We start from the raw sequence: 16,307 nt of genomic DNA, 5'->3' as shown, positions 1-16,307 counted from the left end.
ATAAGATTTTTCTTTATTACAATGAGGCTAATGCAATACTATGGAAGGGGGGGAAGGCAAGGCGGAATGAGGGAATCTTTGCTTTCATCAGAGGTGGCTAGGAGAGGAAACAGCATATATACCCAATGGGGTATAGACATCTGGAGTAAGAAGGGGGGGGGGCAGGGGGAACGGGAGAATGTGAGTGATGGAGGAGAAGATGGACCATGGGGGGAGAGTGGTCAGATATAAAACATTTTCTTTTTTACTTCTTGCAAGGTGCTGGGATTGGATGGCCTGTCCCAGAACATAGGGTCAGGTGGTTTCTGGGTCTAAGGGGTGGTAGGGGGCCCAAACGCATATTAAAAATACTATTTTCAGTTTTTTTTCAATTTGTTTTTTACTTCTCATGGTTTTCCTTTTGTTCTGATTGTTCTTTCATAGCATGACTAATATGGAAATATGTGTAACATGATTGTGCATGTAATACCTATATCAGATTACTTCCCATGTTAGCATGGGGAGGGAAAAATTTTACAAAAATGAATGTTGAAAACTATCTTTTCATAAATTTGGAAATTTTTTTTTTTAAAAAGAGAGAGACCTTTGAGATAAGTCCAAATTCATCATTTTGCTTATAAGGAAATTGAGGCTAAGAAACATTATCTTTTGCCTCTTTTTATCATGCTTTCCAGAAAATGACATCAATGATTTTTAAAGAAAAATTTTGCATGTAACAATCACTTCTCTCTTACATAACTGGTCCATGGTACTTAGTGTCCTTTTTCTTTTCTTTTATTTGGTTTTTGCAAGGCAATGGAGTTGAGTGACTTCCTCAAGGTCCCACAGAGAGGTAATTATTAAGTGTCTAAGGTTGGATTTGAACTCATGTCTTCCTGACTTCAGGGTCAGTGCACTATCCACTGGACCACCTAGCTGTCCAATTACTGTCCTTTTTCAAGTTATATTTAAAAGGAATTGGATAATTAATACAATGAAACAATATAATCAATTATTAACTATCCAAGCTAATAGAGTAATATTTTTAAAGGTAAATAGCATAAAGATACAGAGAGAATTGCTTATTACTATTGATTTTGGATTGGTGAGAAGGGAAAAGTAGGATCACATGAATGTGACTGGTAAGATGAGATCCTAGGAAGAGTTGGGCAATAATATCTCAAGAATTTGCATCTGGTTGACAGCTGAAAGTGGCAGCAATAGTAGCCAACATTATATATAGCATTTAAGGTTTGCAAAGAGTTTTACTATGTTATTTCCTTTGATCTTCCCCAAAACCCTGTGAAGTAAGGACTATTATTACCTGTATTTTTTTAGACTAAAAAACTGAAACAGAGAAAAGATTAAGAACCTTGCCCAAGGTCACACAGCTAGATAAGTGTCTAAGGCAGGATTTAAATTCAGATCTCCCTGGAAACAGACCAAAAATAAAAATGGTCAAATACACTTTTAAGGTATTAAAGTATTTCTATGAATACCTGTATATTGCAGACCTTGGTTACTTCATTCATCATCATTCTTTTGAGTCTCAAAAAGATGTCTTAAAACTTTTAATATTATAAAAGAAAAAAATAAAAAGGGCAGCTAGGTGACGCATTGGATAGAGCACCAGCCCTGTAGTCAGGAGTACCTGAGTTCAAATCCGGCCTCAGACACTTAATAATTACCTAGCTGTGTGGTCTTGGGAAAGCCACTTAACCCCATTGCCTTGCAAAAATAAAATAAAAAATAAAAATAAAAATTTAGAAAATTAATTTTTAATTTGTCATTATCTTTTCCTACCTTCATTGAACATTTCCTAGTAGCAACTATTAAAAAAAGAAAAAGAAAAGCAGTTCCACAAAACAAATAATGTTATCAACCAGGTCTACAAAATTATACCCCCATAGTCCTCTAACCCCTGCAAAGAAAGAAAGGAAGGACATATTCTCAATTTTTATTTGAGGTTCAACTGGGTCATTGTAATTACACAACATTCAATTTTATTGTTCTTTGTTTATATTATTCTAAGTCATCATATGCACTATTTTCCTAAATATGTTTCCTTTATATTGTAACAGTTCATTTAAGTCTTCCCATGTGGATATGAAATCTTCATATTTTTTGTTTCTTTCTAATCTATTGAGCCGTTCTCCAATTGTCAGATATCTATTTTATTTCCTGCTCTATATTACCATACAAAAGTTCCACACTGCATATTTTTACATTTATTGTTTTTGTTTGTTCTTGTTCTAACATTTAGCTATTGAATTGATGTTATCTCAGACAAAGTTTAAAAAGATCAAGATCTCCTCCAGTCCTGACCTATGTCTTGCCCCCTGATCTGTGATGACTCTGGAGTTAATGACTTTGTATTGCTCTGCCTCACTTAAAATCAATTCACTAGCAAGTCAAGACATCACCCTCCTGATGTCATTGGTCTTCTTCAAAGGAATGAAGGATGAACAACAGAATCAACAAGCAATCAGTCATGTCTGACTCCTCAAGACTCCATCTGCAATTTTCCTGGTAAATATACAAAAATATGTTTTGCCATTTCCTTCTCCAATTCATTGTACAGAAAAAGCAAATAGAGTTGTGAACCAGAGTTACACACAGTTACTAAATATTTGAGGGCAGATTTGAACTTGGGGAAGATGAGTTTTCCTCTAGGTTCAGAACTCTAAGGAAAAGGAGTTAAGGTTTTAGACTTTGTTGATCTCAAATGTCTCTTTTTTAATTAAAAAATTTTTCCAATGATATGTAAACACATTCACTTTGTATGTATTGTGAAAATTAGCCTCAAGCACTTATTATTTGAACTCTAAGCCATGGAATCCATCCAGTGCATCACCTAGCTGCTTTTTCTGTCTTTGATCTCCTTGGAATATGAGCCCAGATGTCAGATTATATTTTTGCAAATTGAAGTTAATAATTAATTTCAACTCCCCCCCCTTTCTATAACAGGAAACAAGAGGCACAATATTTCCTAGAAAAGCTTCTTTGTTGTTTTTTCTATCTGTTGATATTACTATTTCACCTAATAAATCATTCACTGATAGAAGTAGATGTTTGATATACAGTTAAAATTTAGAAGTGAGTATTCATACTTTCTAGTTCATGGGATTATCTCAAATTCAGTTGGTTATTTTCCTCAGGCTGGTGAGGAAAGACAGCCTAATATGATTGATTAGTGCTGGGTACGGGGACAGAAAGTTAGTTCAGTTGACATCTCTAACACACACCAATTGTGACATCGTTGGTCAATCACTTACCTTAGTTTCCTAATGTTTCAAAGGGTGTTATAGTATTTACATGATAAAGTTGTAGTAGGCCTATATAATGTTCCACTCAGGATATTCCAAAAGTCTTAGTGCAGTTTTAGACCTTAAACGCTTTGGAACACCTAACAAAATTAAAGCTCTACATACTTGTCAGTTATTTTTATTTGGTTCATGCCTGCCAAGAAGCCGTTTGTTCCTTCTTCAGGATATGTCATTCTACCTGAAGACCACCTCACTATTCACAAAATTCAAAGCTTCTCTTTGGAGAGATTTAGGTCTTATGAAAACCATGGTGAGAAGTTATACTCCCAATAACATAGTACAAAAAATTGTTAGGAAATTGTAATCAGCTTGATTTTTTCCCACATTTATTGAGGAATAATTTTCCCTGAAAATTCTGTTTGTAAAGGATCCACACACCTCTGTTTGAAGAGTCTTGTTTTTCGCCAGCAGGCCTGCAAAGTCAGTATGAACTGAGTTAGCTCCCCTTTTGAAGTACAGCATGGAGTTTGGAGAAGAGTCTGCTTCAAGGGGTGGGTCAAAAGGAGACTGAAAAGAGAAATTGCAAGTATTTGAGCCTTTACTACCAGCCTTATGGATAGAACTAAAAATTTACAATCCCACAATAGTTCTTCAAATATTCCCTGTTAAGGAAGGACACATTTCTAAGGATCCCTCTCAAAAACAGTCCTACCATTACTATCTGAGATAAAAGATTGAATTGTGCACATAATTGTTTGCTTGTTGCCTCCCACATTAGGATGTAAGCTGCTTGAGGGTAAGGACATGTCTTTTGCCTTTCTTGAAGTTCCCCATGTTAAGCATAGTGACTGACACATCATTAGCACAATAAATTCTGGGTAATTTAACTTACACATTAATGTATCTACCCAGATAGATCTATGGAGCAGAGGGACCATGAAAGTTTATGTAAAAGCATTGAGAAAAATTTGTCTAACTTCCAGTAAAAGTTTTGCAATGACTATAAGCCACAGTGGGTCACCCAAAGAATATTTGTTATTATTTTGGTACGAGGCAGATACTATTTAATTCCAGAGGATTATAGGATTTAAAACTGGGGAGGACTCTGGGGGTAGAGTGGAATGAGAGAATGTTTGAGAAAACTGACGCCCAGAGATATTTAATTGGAAATTTATCCAAATCATAGTTCATGATTATTCTTACTAACATCGTTATGACCTAGGTTTCCATTTGTCTGCTAACTTGCTAAGACATATTTTTCCTTTATTATAAGGTCGCCCCCTAATGGCAAACAAGGGGAAGAGCAATTAATAAACTCAATTATATTATCTTTTTCTTAAGTCAAAGTTAATGAAACTAATATACAAGGAAAAAATATTCTACTATCATTCAAATAATCATTGGATAAACATGAATTTATCACATGATACTTGGTGATAGAAAAATTTCAATCCTCAAATATATTTCCCTAAAGTTATCAGTTTTCAAGATTTAAAATTGTAATGACGAATATTTGTAGTAGAGAACAGATAATCAAATATTCCTCTCAGAGAGCTTGAGCCTCACAAAAGAAGAACATATATTAGGTTGCAGTTATTATTTATTTTCCTTAAATGATTATTATAAATCAATCTTAAATACTTTCTAGAGACTTTGCAGCATTCTGACATTGGTTATTGCAGGTGCTTAGAAAAAAATTCAGTGCTATTTTATATTGCTGCTGCTGCTGCTGATGTTGTCACTTAGTCTTGTCCAACACTATTTAACCTCATGGATTTTATCCTTGGAGTTTTCTTGGCAAAAAAAAAAAAAAAACAGGAGGTTTGACATTTCGTTCTCCAGTATGTTCCTGGCATCATTGGCACAGGATTTTTAACATTCATTTAAGACAACTCCACAAGAGAGATACTTTTTTATGAACAATGGTAACATAGAACATCAAACCAGCATTTAACCAAGTTCCTCAAAAAGTGTTCTTTTCTGATATTAAGTCTCCTTAAAATGATATTGCATATGTATATATATATATATATATATATAATATAAACATATATTATATATAATATATATATACACACACATATTTCATAATATCTAATTCAAAATTCATTAGGCATCTTTACTCTATGCCCAATAGTAGAATTTTTACTATAGTAAATATAGTCTCTTCGAAAAGACTTATGGTAGTTTTAAGTTTTAATAATAAAAATAATATAAAAAGATTATCTTTTAAAACTACATTTTTCCTAGTTACATATAAGGGCAATATTTTACATTCATTTACCCCCTCCCTTCTTCCCTTAACTCTTCCCTCCATGAGATGATAAGCAACTTGATACATATGCTCATAAATGTTCAATGAGGCAAAACATATTACCATATTAGTAATGTTGTAAATAAAAACACATACCCAAAGGGAAAAAAAAAACCCATGAAAAAAATAAGGTGGAAAATAGTATGCTTTTGGGTCGGCTAGGTGTAGTGGATAAAGCACTGGCCTTGGAGTCAGGAGTGCCTGGGTTCAAATCCGGTCTCAGGCACTTAATAATTACCAAGCTGTGTGGCCTTGGGCAAGTCACTTAACCCCATTTTCCTTGCAAAAAAACCATAAAAAACCCAGTATGCTTTGATCTGCATTCAGATACCATAAAGTTCTTTCTCTGGAGGTAAATAGCATTTTTTTCATCACAAGTGCTTTGGCATTGTCTTGGATTGCACTGCTGAGAATAAGTTGCAAAATCTCCAAGCTATTCAGACTTTTGGAACCCCTGTATAGAAACTCCTCATGGAGTGTACAATCTAGAAGGAACTGTATGAAACAAAAACAATTGAATTCCAGTCCTTTGCCAAGTTTTGTTGAGTCTAGCCTCAAAATTTGTTTTGCATCCTCTTGTCTATATTCATGCAACCACTAACCTCATCATCTCCAATAGTGTAAGAGAGTCTTAATTAGTTTCCTGGCTTCCATTTGTTGCCTCTTCCAATCTATCCTTGACATAGTTCACAAAATAAGTCTTCCTAAGGCTATCACTATCTCTATCACTCCTTTCTCAAAAATCTTCAAGTTCCTTTTTGTATCTCTCTTACAAAACCCATTTGTTAATGCACACTTCCCCTTCAAATTGCCTTATATTTGCTCATCTATCTACATGCTATGCCCCACTGTTGTTCAGTCATTTTAGTCATATCCAACTCTTCATGACACCACTGGGATTTCCATTTCCTACTCCAGCTTATTTTACAGATAAGGAATTGAGAGAAACAGGCTTAAGTGACTTGCTTAGCTAGCTAATAAGTATCTGGGGCCAGATTTGAGCTCAGGAGATAAGTCCTGACTTCACGCTCAGAACTCTCTCGGCCACCCAGCTGCCTTATATTCTCCTAGTAAAATGCAGTGTGACCATATGAGTAGTTGATTAATGTTTGTTGAATTGAATAATACTAGGCATAATGAGTGCATAGGAAGAGTACTGAGTATCATGATATATTTTAATATAAAATGTACTTAATTTCATTGCTTTTGTATTTACTCAAGTAAAAACTATTGGTACTGACTATTGTCAGTAGCTGTCTAATAAATATTGAATTAGGTATTAAGGAACATATCTAAAGATACAATATCTTATGGAGACTTTTTAAAACGAAGAAAGAACAGTTTTCTAGTAAACCATCATATGAGAGAAAATGAATCCTTGAAAAATAAAGATTTCCACAGTAATTGAATGAGACTATAATTCCCTAAGCAACAAATATGAGAAACTGTTTTTTAATCACAATGCTAAATTGTGACTACTTCTTTAGACATTACTTTAATAGAAAGGCTCTTTTTTGAAAGTCGGGGGAAAAAGTACCTCTTTTGCTCGTTTTACTACTGCTTCAATTTCTCTGTTTACTGTATATAGCTCATTAGTAAGAGCTTCCAGCTTCTGATAGGCACTTTCTTTGTCCTCTCTGGCTTCTGGCTCAGTGTAGTTTAATGTTGTTTTCAAATTGGTCACCTTTTTAGATGGCTTCTCTTCAATTGTTTCAAGCCTTTGAAAAGATTTCTGGAGTTTTTCAATGGTTTTGTCCTGAGGGGTAGGAAGAGAACGATTATGATTCTGGCATTAATATTTAAAAAGCAAATAAAAAGGGGGGAACAGACATTTCTTAGTATTTAGTAAGAGCAAGGCTCTGAGCTAAGTACTTTGCAAAATTCATCTCATTTAGAAATGGAAATTAAAACAACTATGAGGAACCACCTCAGAAATCAAACTGACTAAAATGAGAAAAAGGGAAAAGATCATTGTTGGAGACATTGTGGGAAGATTAGGACATTAATACCCTGTTGGTGGAGTTGTAAACTGATCCATTCATTCTGAAGAGCAATAGAGAACTATGCCCAGAAAACTGATCATAATGGCCCCATCACTCCTATCTTGAGAGTCTCTCTCTCTCTCTCTCTCTCTCTCTCTCTCTCTCTCTCTCTCTCTCTCTCGCAAGGCAATGGGCTTAAGTGGCTTGCCCAAGGCCACACAGGTAGGTAATAAATTATCTGAGGGTGGATTTGAACTCAGGTACTCCTGACATTGGTTATCGCAGGTTCTTAGAAAAAATTCAGTGCTATTTTATATTGCTGCTGCTGCTGCTGTTGTTGTCACTTAGCCTTGTCCAACAGTATTTGACCTCATGGATTTTATCCTTGGAGTTTTCTTGGCAAAAAAACAGAAACTACCCCATTTGCTTGCAAAAAAAACCCCCTAAAATAAAACAAACAAAAAACAAAAACAAAATGTCTTGTAGTAGAAGGGACATAAACAAGTGATTTCAAGGGTGGCATCAGTGGTCAAAACCACCCTGAACTGGCTGAGAAGTCCTCCAGTTGGGAGATTTATCCTGAAGGAGAGGCCAGAGAATAAAAGGGTGTCCTAAAGGAGGGAGATTTGGGGTTCCCTCACCAGGAATTTCCCCAAAATCTTTAATGCGGATGGCTGCCTCCACACTTGAGGAGCAAGGCAGCCACTGGCTCACTGAGGTGGTAGATGTCCTGGTGGGTTGAGTTAAAGAGAAAAAAAACTGTGGTTTAAGGACTGGTTAGAAGAGAGAAAGAACTTTTAAGGAAAAGATTGAGAAGGCATAGTAGGGAAGATTCCTTATTCTTATGACTGTTTGGGAAAAATTCCTTCTTTTCTCCCTGGATTGGGGGAAGGGTGTGGTAGACTGAAGGCAAGGCAGCCTTGATCCTATCTGCCAACTGGTTAAGACTTGAACTCTAAACTAAATCTGGCTGAGGTGTGCCTCACCCAGCCATGGGGTTGGGCATGAGATATCAAGTACTGAAGCCTTAAAAGGAAAGAGACCCCACCGCAGGCAAGATATATGATTGGAAAAGGAAGAGAATAAAATCCATGGGTTAGGAGTTACATTTATTGAAAGGACATAATATTTAATGAATGTCTCTGCTCTGGTTATATGGCCTAAGAGTGATGACTCTCACCATGTTTCTGAACTGGAGTTTTGGTAATCACTGTGAGGGTTTTAAAAGAAGGTTATTAGTTTTGTTACATTCTGACCGAATTTGTACAGAATGGGAGGAATTAAATAATAACCTAGATTATTAAAATGGTTTGGGATTTTAAACTGTATCGAAACAACTTTGAGTTAAAGGAAAGTGGTATTAGGTTAACTAAGAAGAAAATATGTGCATGTGTATGTATTCATCTACACACACATACATACATAAAACTAAGAAGAAAACATATGTTATCAGGGAAATTTACTGATTTCTTTTGGGACAAAACTCTAGTTCATTACATTTTTATTTTGATGGAGTTTCTGGAATGTGAATACTGGATTCTTTGTATAAAGTACTCGAAAGCTTTTATCAAACTAAACTGTTAGAAGGTTAGTTATAATTGCATTGGGGTTTTAAATTTATCATGTGTATGAGATTGGATCCTTCGAGGATCTGGGTAAAAAGGTCTGGGAGATAAAAGTTTAAAGATAGCAGTGGAGACATTGCTCGTGTTCTAAGGGAAATGAAGTGTTTAATTAAGAATTTTATGTTTGATGTAAATTAACAATGTTATGTTCAATTTTAAAGAAGCTAAGAATGTGAACTTTGCTTTTGGTAACTGTAGACAGCTGATGTGGGGGCTTTGAACAAATAGCAATTGTGTAGTCCCACTGTCAGATAACGTATTGATGAGTAAGTTGTATTTCTCAGTTATGTCAAATTGTTTTGTAAGCGCAAAGGGAATATATTTGCAATGTTTAGTTAGATCTTGTGAATATATGATATTTAAATTCTGCATTGCTGTAACTTAGGAATAACATGTGATTGTCTTTCAAGCGCAGTAAGTAAAATATCAAAAATTCTGACCCATTCTGGGATAGCTCTGTGGGTTCATGAATAATGTGTGAATGGAAGGATTGCTTGTACAAGGTAGTAATTTGTGTGGTATTCTTAATTGTTGTTTTATTATATTGGAATATAATAATATAATATAATATAATATAATATAATATAATATAATATAATATAATATAATATAACATAACATAACATAATATAATATAATATAATAATAATAATAATAATAATAATAATAATAATAATAATAATAATATGTTGCAAATTTGAAGTCACCTAAGATGTTTTAATGGTTTTAAAGAATTCTGAAAAGTAATTTTGATTGTTGGGGGCAGCTTAGAGTTATAGTGAATAGAGCATTGGTCTTGGAGACAGGAGGACCTGAGTTCAAACTAGACTTAAGACACACTAAAGATTACCTAGTTGTATGGCTTTGGGCAAGCCACTTAACCCCATTCCCTTGCAAAAAAATGTAAAATAAAATATGATGAGAAATAGAGAGAACATTTTCAGACTTTTTACCCCTTATTTCCTTGCCTCTTGTCTAAGAGGACATTTTATTGTTGAGTTCTAGTCATTCCATTTAGAATATTAGCTTAAAAATATATTGATGAAGTGAATGAGTCTATAATAACTGGCTATCTCTGTAGTTAGAGGCTGTCACATAACACATCATAAGTATTAAATTCAAATTAAAAAATTAAAATTCTGTTTTAATTTTCATTGGAAGAAAATGTTTCATTATTAATTGTTTCAGGGTTGTTAGTAATAAAATCAAAGATCATATCTGAGCAAGGATTCAAAGAATCTTAATTCTAATGACTTTTACAAGAAGGTTTGAAGAAAAGGAGTTGTGGAAGTCACAGTCGCTTTAGTTATGGGGAGATGGACATCCAACATGGAGATCCAACAGAACATTTTTTTTCTGTTTCAATGAGAGCATAGACTAAAACCCCAAACAAGTTTGTGGAAAACTACTGCACAGTATTAGGAAGGAAAGGCTAGGAAACTAGATGGAAAAAAAAAAAACAAAAACAGAGTACCTGACCCATCACTGCACGATTTTTCCAAGATGGGTGAAATGATGGATGCTGCACTTTTGGTATCATAGTCTCTTGTTGGTCTTTGCTTCCATTAGCAAAAGACTTTCCTGAATCTGATTGACTTACAAACTGATGAGGATCTTCCATGCCAGCATAAATGGAACCGTCTGGTTCTGCAAGGAGCCAATATATGTGTCACTGATGAGGTGATCACAAGGTCCACCTAGAGTCAATATTAATACCTTCAGATAGGTTCTACTGCAGTCTCTTTCTCTCTATTTAGCAAGTTCTCATAGGAGTTGCCCGCTTAAATTACTGTGATACCTGAAGGTGGGCTTTGTTTCTAAAGAGGTAATCAAAACACAATAATTAGATTGTGACTTATAGTAACTTGTGCTTATATATACGCTTATATATGTCTATACATATATTTATATATGTACATATATATATGTATACTGTGCCATCTAGCCACCTACATATAAAATATAATATGAATAATTTGTGAATCTTATATGTTAAATTATTATATTTACCCACACAATTGAATTATAGGCCTTGATTGTTTTTCATTCTTTGTTCTTAAGAGGACCAGTGATGTCAGGAGAGTGTTGACTTCCAAGTAAATTAGATTTAAGTCATCAACCTCACTCTCTCTTCCAGAGTCATCAGAGTTTACTGATAAAACAGACATCAGGATGATGAGATGACTGCAGATGCACTGGGAGACCTTGGCATTTTAAACCAAGGTCTTTTGCAGCTCTCACTTTGTCTGAGACAACACACGTTCAGTAAAAATTGTTAGGTAAGAAGTAAGGAAAAAGATAGACTATTTCGCCTTCATAAAAGAATCAATCTGAGAAGAGAAAAAAGACCCTCAGAATTTCTACCCAAAATAGAAGGTTCTTCTTAAATTAGGGTAGACTTTTGTAACTAAAACAAGTGATACCTGAAAGGAATTGCATTAGTCATTTATATCTTTGCTCTAGTTAATAAGTTCTTGATAACAAAATCTTGCCAGTCATGTAAAAGTTGCTGGATGAGAAGGGAGAAATATATAATCCTATCTGGGAATTATGTAGTCTAAATTGGGATTTTGTCTTGAGTGTGAAGCTTAATGGCAATCCCTGAGCTAATAGAGAGAAACAGAGTATCACTTTCTTTTTTTTTTTTATTTTGTATGTTTATTTTTAAAGGTCAACACATATTTAGACAACTTATATAGTTCCAACAGAAATAGTCTGGCAAAAGCAGCAACGGTATCTTAATGTGTTCTCACATTCAGACACTGGTTGGGATCATCCGAGTTCTTTAAAATTTAAAAAAAAAATAGTTTATTGGTACACATCATTCTTATCTGCAAGGTAATCTACAATCTCTTGTGGATACATTAACTTTTTGGCATCTGTGTCAGGAATTTAAAACCCAAATTCATCTTCCATGGTCATTATAATTTCTACTTGGTCCAAACTATCCAACCCCAGGTCTTTCATGAAATGGAAAGAGACTGAAAGCTTTTCTGAGTCAATCTAATCATATAGTTTGAAGACACAGAGGACACAGTCCTAAATGCTCTCCAGTGTCAGAGGGGGCATGTCACTATATCGGTGGCTCAACTGTGGGGATATTCCTGAAACAGCCTCTGGCTGCCTTCTCCGCCACCCTGCCACCATCGGGCCCCCTAAACCCCGTTGCCATCGCCGCCCCTTAAACCCCGCCAACCGGCCGAACCCAGACACCGAAGCAAGGCGAGCGGGGGCTCCGGGGGCGGGAGGGGGGCGCCGAGGCCGAGGGCAGGCAGCGGACACAGGCCGAGAGGACACGGGTTGCCATGGCTACGCTGACCCGAGTCTCAGTATCACTCTTAAAAGAAAAGAAGGTTACAAAGAAATGTATCAGATAAATCCCGATATAATTCAGAGCCTTTGAAGTATAATGTCAAGAATACAATAGTATGACTCTACATTTATAAGAACTAGAAAATCAGGAAGCTGCTTGAAGATCAAATCCTGTGATTTAGATGGCTGTATGTCTCTTATTTTTAACTATTTCTAAGGCAATTTTAAAAATTCTATAAAGGCTTGAATGTAGGATATAAAGTATTATGCTATATGTAGCAGATAAATGAAGTGAGAAGTTCTTACCCTATCAGGCAAAGTAGAAAAATGAAAATCTAAGACCGATCCTGGGAAGGGTTTGCGCATCTCATTAAGTAGCTGCAACTGCTGTGCCTGTAGAATGTAGAATGTTTACATTTCCAAGAGATGGTTGCTGAGCAGTGACCTCCCAGGGATGAAATGACAGGACCACTTGCATTCAATTGAATTCAACAAATATTTATTAATCACTTAGTGGCATTCAATTCAATACAACAAATATTTATTAATCACTTAGTGGCTGGATATTCAGAATTGAGTAAAACACTAAGGATCTGGATTCAAATTATAATTCATTAATAGGTGTGGGGACACGAACAATTTACTTCATCTCTCTTTCATCAGAGGTTTCTTCATCTGTAAAATAAGAAGTACAGAGTGGAATATGTTTGAAACCCTCCTAGCTTTAAGGTTGTATAAATAACTTTGCCCTCAAGGAGCTTTCAATCAAGTTAGGGAGAATAAGATAATCAAATGGCTATGATACATAGCATAATTGGTGACAAAGAGAGTTCAAAACAAAATGCCATGGTTATTCAGAAAAGAGGGATTATATGAATTTTAGAGGATCAAGAAAATCTTCATGGAGAAGGGAGAACTTGAATTTTCGAAGATGGGAAGTCTATCAGTCAGATATAATGGCTTTTCATGTGGTCATATTAAAACCCCAAGTAGTTTCACTAAATTGTTTCTCAAAAAAAAAAAAGCATCCAACTGGCTGATTAACATTCAAAACACAAGAAAAGGTAAAAATTATGTTTTGGCTCTTTCTGCCTGTGAAAAAATATTTTTCCATTAGAAAAAACAAACAAAACAAAATAAACAAAAATCTTAAATGCTTAATGTAACATGAAACTAATGTATATGCTTATTCACCCTTCCATTGTCCTCTTTGGGTACATTGATGATAAGGATCTCCAGGTCTTCATAAAATTTTTCTTTAACTTCATCAGTGTTCATCATGGTGGAAGCATAGGCACCAATGATGGTGGCATGGCGTTTTCCTGGAAGTGGTAATCTCATTGTCATAAGGCTGTCATTCAGATTATTATGCGCCTTTTGGTAGGCATTCAAGAATGTTGACTAGATTAGTTTTGATTGCAAAACAGTTTTGATTGCAAAACATACCTCAGCTCCATAGTGTTCCCTTTCACTGTGATCCCTCCAGAAAAATGTGTATCCAGCTCTGACTTCAGTAACCTGGCCTTTATTTCCCAGCCTAGTTTCACTCAGGGCTGCTATATGGATACCATACCTGCTGAGTTCTCTTGTGACAAGAACTGTTTGTCTTTCAGGTCTATTGGATCTTGTGTTATCTATGAGTGTGCCCATGTATTGCTCATCTAAAAATTGACTGAAATTTTCCAGGTTGTATGGCATGAATAGTTTATCCCCCCAAGAATTCAAGGTTGCCTTCATCATCCATTTCTATAAAGGCAAAGGGAATAGATTCTCCTGTGACAATCACAGGGGTATTTCTCTTGTATTCATTACTGGTAAGATTCTTGCCAGAGTCCTTCTCAATAGGCTGGTTCTTCACCTGGAAGTTGGTCATCTTCCTGAGAGCCAATGTGGCTTCAGAGGGTAGTGGAACAATCAATGTCTTTGCTGCCTGATAACTCCAGATAAAATGCCAGGAACAGCACAGAGGTCTGTATACATTTGTAGATCTGACCAAGGACTTTGATACCATCAGTCATGAGGGTTTATGGAAAAATTATGCCCAGAGAAGTTAATCAGTATAATACGGGGACGGCTAGGTGGCGCAGTGAATAGAGCACCGGCCTTGGAGTCAGGAGTACCTGGGTTCAAATCCAACCTCAGACACTTGATAATTACCTAGCTGTATGGCCTTGGGCAAGCCACTTAACCCCATTGCCTTGAAAAAAAAGAAAAAAAATCAGTATAATACGTGAGTTCCATGACAACATGCTAGCCCAGGGTTCTATATAGTGGACAATTCTCTAGAGATTTCCAATTCGCCAATGAAGTAAAACAAGGATGTGTCCTTGTTCCCATGCTTTTCAGCTTGGTGTTTTCAGCCATGTTATCAAACACCTTTACTGAGGATGAACATGGTCTCAAGGTCAGCTTGATGGCAAATTCTTTAACTTGACAAGGCTACAAGCCTAGACCAAAGTGGAGGTAATGTTGGTGCATGATCTTCTGCTTGAAGATGATTGTGCCCTCAATGCAGACTCTGAAGCTGAGATGCAACAAAATATAGATAGATTCTCTGCTGCTTGTGTTCATTTTGGTCTTACAATGAACATCAAGAAACCCCAAGTGCTCCATCAGTCAGCATCACACCATCCATATGTGGAACCATCAGTTACAGCAAATGGAAAAGTTTTTAGCACTGTGGACAAGTTCGCTTACCTTGGCAGTGTCCTTGCCAGGGAGGTTCACATTGACAATAAAGTCAACAATAGCATTACCAAGCTAGCTAAGTATTTGGGAGGTTCGGAAATAAAGTGTGGGAGAGAAGAGATATTAGACTGACTACAGAACTGAGGGACTACAGAGCTATTGTGCTGACCTCATTGCAGTAGATCTGCGAAGCTTGGACAGTCTACCAGCACCAGGTCTGGAAACTGAATAGCTTCCATTTAAATTGTCTTAGGAATATTGTGATCACCTGGCAGGAGAAAATACCATAAGATCCTTTCTCATGTTAAACTGCCTTGCATCACAACATTACTACAGAATGTGCAACTACGATGCACTGGTCATCTTGCTAGAATTCCTGATGTATATTTTCCAAAATAATTATTTTATGGAGAACTCACACAGGGCAAGTACTCACAAGAGGGTCAGGAGGATGCCCCAAGGGCCTCACTGAAGAACTTTAGAATTTATTGCATAGCATGGGAGACTCTGGCACAGCACTGCCTAGCATGGCATGCCCTCATTAGTGAGGGAGCTGCATTCTGTGAGGAAAGCAGAACTGAAACAGGAAAGGTGACACTTGTGTTTAGATTACCCACCCCAGGTTTCACATGGACTATTTGTGACTGAGCTGTGGTAGAGCATTCTGAGCTTGTACTGGTCTGATCAGCGACAGCTGGGGATACTGTAATTTGTCTCAAACGCAGTGATGTCATTTTAGTCTTCTTCAATAATGAAGGCCAAGAACCACTCAGCAACCCTTCCATTATTTATCAAGTGACAAAAGAAATGAAGAACACTTGAAATTAACAAAGAAGCAACAACACTATTCATCGTATTTAAGAGTTGTGAAGCTGTTTGGTATTACCTTTTATTAGTAGATAGTCATCCTCCGCTCCTGATTCTCTTTCATCCACATTTCCTTATCCAATCCCTTGCCAATTCTACCTTTCAAATACCTCTTCTAGATTTCCAGCCAAGATGGCAGAGAGAAGACAGGCACAGTTCTAAAGTCTCCTGATCTCTTCCACGTCTATCACATGAAACAAACATCTTAAAAGAAATCTGACCCACCCAACCCAGAAAGAAAAGCCAGGAGAAAGAAAATGTTCCTCAGAATTTC

At 36.1% G+C, this 16,307-nt stretch overlaps 1 protein-coding gene and 1 pseudogene across 1 annotated transcript; both read right to left on the bottom strand.

Annotated features, from left to right (window-relative positions):
- Window positions 1–3,563: 3,563 nt before the first annotated feature.
- LOC141504113 (uncharacterized) lies at window positions 3,564–12,940 on the bottom strand. Its single transcript, XM_074208949.1, has 4 exons — window positions 12,785–12,940; window positions 10,641–10,813; window positions 7,097–7,315; window positions 3,564–3,812 (listed from the first exon to the last, which is right to left on the bottom strand). Exons 2-4 carry the CDS (start codon window positions 10,785–10,787, stop codon window positions 3,564–3,566), a joined length of 615 nt encoding a protein of 204 aa, XP_074065050.1. The 5' UTR covers window positions 10,788–10,813; window positions 12,785–12,940.
- On the bottom strand, window positions 11,975–12,777 carry LOC141504112 (acyl carrier protein, mitochondrial pseudogene; annotated as a pseudogene).
- Window positions 12,941–16,307: the final 3,367 nt, after the last annotated feature.

The sequence above is a fragment of the Macrotis lagotis genome, unplaced genomic scaffold (genome assembly GCF_037893015.1).
Source record: "Macrotis lagotis isolate mMagLag1 unplaced genomic scaffold, bilby.v1.9.chrom.fasta BILBYCTG115, whole genome shotgun sequence".
In the NCBI taxonomy this organism is placed as follows: Eukaryota; Metazoa; Chordata; class Mammalia; order Peramelemorphia; family Peramelidae; genus Macrotis; species Macrotis lagotis.
The sequence above is the reverse complement of the archived record's forward strand: the minus strand, read 5'-3'. Positions and strand labels throughout refer to the sequence as shown.